The sequence below is a fragment of the Triticum dicoccoides genome, chromosome 4A (assembly GCF_002162155.2).
Source record: "Triticum dicoccoides isolate Atlit2015 ecotype Zavitan chromosome 4A, WEW_v2.0, whole genome shotgun sequence".
Taxonomy (NCBI): Eukaryota; Viridiplantae; Streptophyta; class Magnoliopsida; order Poales; family Poaceae; genus Triticum; species Triticum dicoccoides.
Genome location: NC_041386.1, coordinates 9,865,518 through 9,873,139, shown reverse-complemented (window position 1 = coordinate 9,873,139; position 7,622 = coordinate 9,865,518). Strand labels below are relative to the sequence as shown.

The following is a 7,622-nucleotide window of genomic DNA, read 5'->3' as shown; positions in this document are numbered from 1 at the left end:
ATTGACTTGTCACCTGTACATAACCATGATGTAGTTTACTGATTTACAAAGAGGAAGCACTAGCTTATATTTGTACTGCACTTATCCCTGAATTGGAGCATTTTTACTGTTTAATTTGCCTTCGAAATTTAGTCCAAAGTCCAAACAAACGAACAACAAGACAATCGACACCGCGATTGCTCAGCAGCTGATTTTTTTTTTCAACGACGCAAGTGAGCCGCATGTACTTCATTAGGGAACAGAACGGAACAAGTTATATGGTACAGGGCAACAAGCCGATCTAGGGCCAACCGAAACAACTGCAAACTGAAAGAGAAGGAACCGGAAGCTAAACGGCCACCAAAACCAAGGCCATACCCAACCCGAACTGACAAAGGACAACCCTGCCTAAAGGTAGGTAGCATGCAGGCCAGCTCCATTGCCTGCAGTCAGATTTTAGCTTCTCAATCGTGGATTTAGAGGGAGATGGCTCGGTTCTTTTCAATTCTCTTGGAATAAGATTTCGTCTCGCTTTATAGATAACCCTTGTGCTAAGCACATAAAAAAAAGGAAAAAGGGAGAGCATCCCACGATCCGTCCAAGCCGAAGGGAGTCACTTGATTAAGAGAAGATGTGGAGGTAGCCACGGTGGCCTCTGGTTTGAAGGACCGCCGGGAAAGAGGAAAACCTTAAGTTGGGACGGTCGTGGGATGCTCTTAAAAAAACAAATAGTGTGATATTGCGGTGTGTATGTTTCACAGTATGAACCTCGATTTGAATTCTTGTGGTAAAGTTATTGGACATATTTTCTAGCTCAACTAAAAGATGGAAGTTTACCTTGCCTTATTCAAAATTTCTTATACTAGGTGTACTCGTTGGGAGAATATAATTAAATGCATCAAGGTTATTATAGTATCAAACTCCTCAATTAAGGCAACCCTTGTTTGAAGTCTAGAGTATGATTCAGTGTGTACTTTTGAGTTTTCCTTAGTATTGCAATTTGGAATGACAGTTTATTTTCGGTAAAATATGATGAGCAAAAACTTACAAACCCTATACATGTGCATCAACTCTACATTGAACAAATTGATGGCACAATTGATTTTCTGATGATTGTCACCAAAGGACTTGTAGATGATATGAATACTATGAATATGAAATCATCATTTCCAAAAAAGCGACATGTTACTTGGAAGAAAAAATGATGATGCAAATAATAATTAAAATATTCTAGCAGTGGAGAATATTCTCTAAGTTCAGTTTTTTTATGATGGAAATGACAAGTACTTCACTAAAGAAAATTGAGGAACATAAGATTTTCAAAAGTATATTTGAGGTCTTCTTTGATCGACAAACTTGAAGTCATTGGATGATGTTGAGCTATGTAAGTGATGCACTAAATTTGCTGAAACTTATTCTTACAGTTGTTTATCCAATGTCTATTTGGATTATTTTTCTGATTTTTTTCTGAATTAAGAATATTGCAAATAACCTTACTAGAGGAGCCAATGTGCGCTATTAGATGTCTGGATTTCTTAGAAATATAGTTTTTTAACGCATCTACATTGCTTATCAAATTAAATTTATACCCATGGTTGTAGTTTCAGTTGAAAACAGTTTCCCAAAATTGAAATTATTAAAACATTATTTAAGATCATCAGCGTCACAAGAAAGATTCTAGCTACGGTATGCATTGATAAAGATCTATTAGAATAGATTAATTTGATATAAACGCTCTTATATTTCTTTATAAAGGGAGTATTTTGTATCAAAAAATGTTAGAAGAAATTCCTTCAAGTGACCAGTGCAGTTGTTTGTTTTGAATCAAAGGGGCTCGCTTTGTTATCTTGCACCAGGGCCAGCATAGTCATATCAAGACCAGGTCTGAATGTACCTGGGCCATGCCCCCGATAGACTGCTGAACTCTGTTCAAGGATCATTTTGCCATTTCTCAAAAAAAAAAGGATCATTTTGCCATCAGATTGAGAAAAATGAAAAACCTATATTCATTCCAAACTAGCATTATAAATGAAGCAAAGCATAGCAACCAACACGTATGGAGACCAACCATATAATGCACCAAATCCAAAGCAAAGCACATATAGCAACAAACTAAGCTGTGAGATCAAAGCTAGAGAACCGATGAGTTATTGAAGTGCTTGAGACTTAGGAGTCAAGTTTTTTTTTACCTAGTCGCTGCTGCTGGGAATGGCGGACATAGCGTCTGTGGCGGAGGAGTTCAAGGCTAGGCAGCCTTTCGTGGCTTCTTCACTGCTTAATTAGTTCAATCTTTTGCTTACAAAAAGTAACTGTTATCTTCTACTAATGCTGAAATGAAATTAATCCCCAGAGCCAAAGTCAAAGCTATTTGTACATGACCGTGTGCTTTACTGATTTGCAGCAAGAAGTCTATTGCACTACTCTTAAATTACTCAGCAAATCAAATTAAAAGCAATTCCTTCTTTTCTGCTCTGCTCAAGGATGAAACAGGGCAACATGTTGCCCAAAACAGCTAGGCATCCTAATCCAACTTCCCAGTCGGTTTTATGGAGTATTATAATTAACAAAGGCAAAAGAACAAGAAGAAGGCATGTCGACACTGCATCCGATTCTACAGCTTCAAGGCCGTGATGTCGACGAGTACTTGGGCCTTGTCCGACTCGAACACCCTATCCTCTGCATCGATCAGCGCCAGAGAAACCCCTTTAGGATAACCACCTCCGGTTAACTGTGGAGAGATGTAAGTAATTAAGGTGCAAACCTAATTTTTTTTTACCTTTTTCCAGAGTGAAGGCGTTGAGGAACCTGATGATTTTGCTCTTGTTTGCCACCAGTATGCTGATGATGTCACGAGGCTTATTTTTATTTGCAGTGAACAGCTAGACACGCAACCAAGAAACAACATGTTTAGTTTTATATATACATGCAAATTAAAGAAAATAGGTAGGTGGAAAAAAATGGGCACTTGGCATTGTACCTTGAAAATATGAAATGCCTCCACTTGTATAGGTTGGCTTGGATCCTAATGATACGAACAATTGAAAATTACAAGTTGAATAAAGTTTCTCATTTTTCAAAAGCCTGGCTAAGGGCATCTCCAACGCCGACTCTCAACCCGCCCACATACATCCGGACCGCATTGTTCGGACGTGTTGTGCCATCCAACGCGGGCTTGTATCGGTCTTGTCAGTCCGCAGGGCGGTCCGTATGACAAACGTGAGGCGGGGGGGCTTGCGGACGTCTGGACCGCCGCCACGCCCACGCCTAACCGTCCTGTCCCACCAAAACTCCCTCACGCGTCCGCGCGCTTCCCGCCCAAAACGATCAGCGCCGCTCCATAGCGTCAATGCCACATTCATGCCCGGCCAGAGCAGACGTGACCTCTCACTGACCGGCATTGAAGCGGCGCACCGGCAGAGATAATGCCGCGCGCGCCGCTTCCTGGTGTACGCGACTGCTCTGCATTCAAACGACACCATGGCCGTCCGTCCGTCCGTCTCCCGCCAACATTAATGACACGCACTTGCCGAAGAACCTACTCCGGCGCCACCCCTCCGTCCCTCTACCGCCTACCATTGCCATTCGCCCGCTATATAAACTGCAGCCTCGTTCATAGATGCATTCATCCTCCTCCGGTCCCTTTCTCCTCTTCCGCACAACTCCCACTATGGCCTCTTCACACTCCAAAGCTCTCTCGAACAGACTATCGCCGGAGCAGAAGGAGATGGCCGCCATTGCTGCCGGCGCCATCCTCATCACCATCGCCACCCTTAGAGGTGCATTGCACCATGATCATCGGCTAGGACCATGATCATTACATGGACATGGTGCAGGAGGAGCGGGAGGAGAAGCCGGGAGGCGCAGGTCAACGCGACCTACAACATCCAACTCCTCCAAGAGTACCAGCCCACGGAGGAGCGGCTCAACGCCGGCAGGCAGATCGCTAGTCCAACCGCTCCATCTGCCAGATCCGCCTCGATCGATGGCTATACCTCCAGCGTCAGGTGGAACTGGAGGCCGCCTGCAAGGAGCTCGACGAGGCGACAAACGAGGTGTGGGGTAAGACCGACATCGCCGGCTCCGCCTCGGCCGTGCCCCGCCGCCACGACCACGAAGCCGACACGTCCACCAGCACCTCCGATAGCGAGGAATAGATCATGGCAGGTTACCACCGCTCTGGTCCCAAGAAGATCACCGCTCCTACCCTCCAGTTGCAGCCAAGCTTGGCGGGCTGAAGATCGTTGGCCGATTAGCCGAGGTGGAGGCTGGCAGCTTCACTCCCGGGGGCTCCGGAGGAGGAGCTAGAGAGCGCCGAGGTGAAACTAGAGAAGGCAAAGCTTCAGTTCTTAGGGCTCATGACCGGATACAGGGAACGGGCGCCGACGTTCATTTAGATTAGGTATTATACCTCGAGATTCAGACGAACACCGCTTTTAGTTCAAGTATGTCCGAAATGTAATGAATTCCAACATGTTTATATGAAATTCGTCGTGTTTGCATGAATCTCTTCTGGTTTATATGAAATTCAGTCATGTTTGCACGAATTTGGTCATGTTAGTTCGGATAGTAGTTGAAATGTATGCGGGCAGCGTTGGATGGCTGCCTCCCGCATCCGTGGCCGCGGGCTGGCCCCCCTTGTCCACGGACGGATGCGGGAGGAAATTTGCGAGTCGACATTAGATATGCCCTAAGGAAACTTGTAGCGGCTATAAGCATGAGTTTCTATTCAAGCATCAAAATGATAAAATGGCGTGTTACCCTTAAAAGGTTCATTAGAACTATGAGGTTTTCCTTTGAGCTGACGTAACGCAGCATCACTGATGAATTTGTTCTCTCCAATAGAATATCTCCCAATAGCTGAAAGAAATACCATGCAATACAAGTTTAAGGAAAACCATTATCGCTTAGACGCGTGAGATCAAATTGTCGGTGTTAAAAGGTCAATAAGCATAAGCAAAACTATTGTCGATTAAATGTGATACAAAATGCCTTCCTTCCCAAAATATAAGACGCACATTAACTTTTTTGGTCTTCATTGCACAACTTATGAGTAAGATTTTCACTTTTGTATACAACAAAAACAACAACAACAAAGCCTTGAGTCCCAAACAAGTTGGGGTAGGCTAGAGGTGAAACCCATAAGATCTCGCAACCAACTCATGATTTCACTTAGAGACAAATACCATGATACAATTGATAAATGTTCAACGTATGCATTTCGGTATATATTAATGGTCAAAATCATGCATCAAAGACCATGCAAAGTCAAATGCGCCTTATATTTTGGGAAGGAGGGAGTAGAAAATAAACAATTGGAGATACTGAAGCACAACTGTAGAAAAAAGTATACCTGAATAGACTGCCTTTTGGTGACATAGTTGGAAGAATGTAGCAATTTCGTGTGAAAATCTGAAAAGAACTGAAATATGATTTGTACAATTAGAATACATGCAGCTTCCCAAACGGAAATTCTCACATATTATGAATAATCATTGGGTCCCCTATCAAAGATTGGTGATTTAGGACAAATTACGTTTGAGATTGGCCTATGAATTCAAGCTTCTATTCCTGTATTATAAACAATGTTCATCTTTGTGTGTGAGTTCGCTTGTGTGCAACCTCATGATAAACCACGTATCACTAGTAGTTTTTGTTTTTGTCAAATAAATGGTAGGCTAACAAAACATATCACAAATATTGCAATTATTAGACCAAGTATTAAAGATGCATAAGTTGGTTCGTTGAGATTGTCAACAATAATCTGATTACTAGCATCATTTCAGTTTATGACAGGATATGATTATCGAATTAATTTTCTGAAATGTTAAAAATCTATCAACCGGAAAACCTTACCCAATCATAGTTCTTCGTGAAGAATTCAGCTGCTGATGATTTATGCCTTGTCAGGAGTTCCTATTACATGTGTGATGAGAGCAATTGTCATAAAAAACACTACACAAATACTTGATTTGAGAATGCCACCTCGCTGTTCAGATCCAAGTCTATAGATCAAATGTTATAATTGTTCAGAAGACTCAGTGAAGAGACAATTCAAATGAGGATCTACTGAGAGTAAGGGGCTGCTTTTGGGGTTGTCTTTTAGAACAATCCCCTCTAATAGTAAAGATTAGGTTCCAAACTTACGTACTAACCTTAAATGTCTTGAAGGCTTCTGATGATGGACTGAAGTCAGGAAACTGGATATAATCAAAGAATTTCTTCATATGCTGAGAATATAATACATACCTGTAAAATACTATTGAATATTTATTAATACAACAAACCAAAAAAATAACCTTCAAAATCAGTAGTGATAATAGTCATCAAAGCAAATCATGATGTTTGGATAACAGAAATACTATTGTTTATACATAACTTTGTTTGGCCATGAAAACGAGTTACTGTATAGATAGATTCCTTTCTCCTAAGATAATTATATGTAAATCATGGCCATACCGTGCAGCAACTTGGTGGCGTACGCAATCCCTCAATATTGTACTATAATGTATCGCAATGTCCCTGTTATTAAACCTGCGCAAAGGATACAGAAATAGCATGTGTTCAGTTCAAACTTATTATAAATTAACATCACAAGTAAGAATCTGACAAATATGATGAAAAAATAAAGCACTTCTATGAATTATAAATAGTTGGTAATTAAGAGCAGATGGACACAACTTTTGACACACAATCAAGGTGCAAAAAAGGAAGCCGAATGGTTACTGACCCAGCCATTAATATATCCAAAAGATCTTGGTTAACTTCCAAGTAGTCAGAGGCAGGGATCCTTGAATCTACCTTTTGTCTTGCCAGATTTGCAAAAACTAGAGTTACTTCCTTTTGAGTCTGAGAAAAGAAACAAACTTCCACTTACAAATAATTAGAAGTTTAAAAGCCAAATCTATATTAATAATGATAGGATCCAATGTTGTTCCTGATTGGAAAAACGAGGTTTCTATAGGTTGGAAAAAAAAGGTGTCCTGGAATCCTTTAACTTACTTCCAGGTCCATATGTGGAACGCAAACAATTACTAGACGTAAAGTATTATCCTTGAAAAACTCCCTTGTCAATTGCGTACATGCTTCGGCAACAGGATCACCGTCGCCATCTCCATAGAGAATGGATTTCATTGCCCTAACACTTATGCTTAGATCTGTAATCTGCATATTCAGTCAAGTGTAGATTTAATCATTTGACATGTATCATAGTGTCAACTACGAATAAGCTTACTGAAAGAACCAAATGACATTTATAATTATAACTATAAATGCACTGTTCAAACTTAACTTTCATCAAACACAGACCCTCTTATTACACATAAATCAATGTAACGAAAAGGTTGTCCTATCTTGACTTAGTTTATACCATTCTACTTCTGCAGTTCTGCTCATTATAAACATAAAAGTGCACCGCTCAAACTAAACATTCTCACTAGACAAAGAACTCGAGCACGAATCTCGGCTGCCCGCCTTCTTGCTTTCATGCCCACCTCTAATGTCTCAATGCAGCCATGCTCTTTTCAGGCACTCGCCTAGTTTACTCCACTCTAGCGTTGTCACTGAAACACAAATACTAGTGATGTCCTGTTTGCTCCTATATAATCACCCTCACTGAAACACAAATACCAGCTGTTTGCTCCTTT

The 7,622-nt window shown here is 41.2% G+C and overlaps 1 protein-coding gene across 2 annotated transcripts in view; it reads right to left on the bottom strand.

Annotated features, from left to right (window-relative positions):
• Positions 1-2,419: 2,419 nt before the first annotated feature.
• LOC119288526 (putative MO25-like protein At5g47540) overlaps positions 2,420-7,622 on the bottom strand; it is a 6,264-nt gene continuing 1,061 nt past the window's right edge. Inside the window, exons 2-11 of one of the 2 annotated variants that reach the window (XM_037568133.1) lie at positions 6,979-7,140; positions 6,707-6,825; positions 6,436-6,510; positions 6,132-6,225; positions 5,833-5,892; positions 5,330-5,398; positions 4,738-4,836; positions 2,957-3,001; positions 2,756-2,858; positions 2,420-2,682 (exon numbers count right to left, since the gene is read on the bottom strand). In XM_037568133.1, the coding sequence (XP_037424030.1) occupies positions 2,591-2,682; positions 2,756-2,858; positions 2,957-3,001; positions 4,738-4,836; positions 5,330-5,398; positions 5,833-5,892; positions 6,132-6,225; positions 6,436-6,510; positions 6,707-6,825; positions 6,979-7,140 (918 nt within the window). In that variant the 3' untranslated portion in view covers positions 2,420-2,590. The remainder of the gene's footprint in view (positions 2,683-2,755; positions 2,859-2,956; positions 3,002-4,737; positions 4,837-5,329; positions 5,399-5,832; positions 5,893-6,131; positions 6,226-6,435; positions 6,511-6,706; positions 6,826-6,978; positions 7,141-7,622) is intronic. The other variant, XM_037568134.1, reaches the window with a different exon arrangement.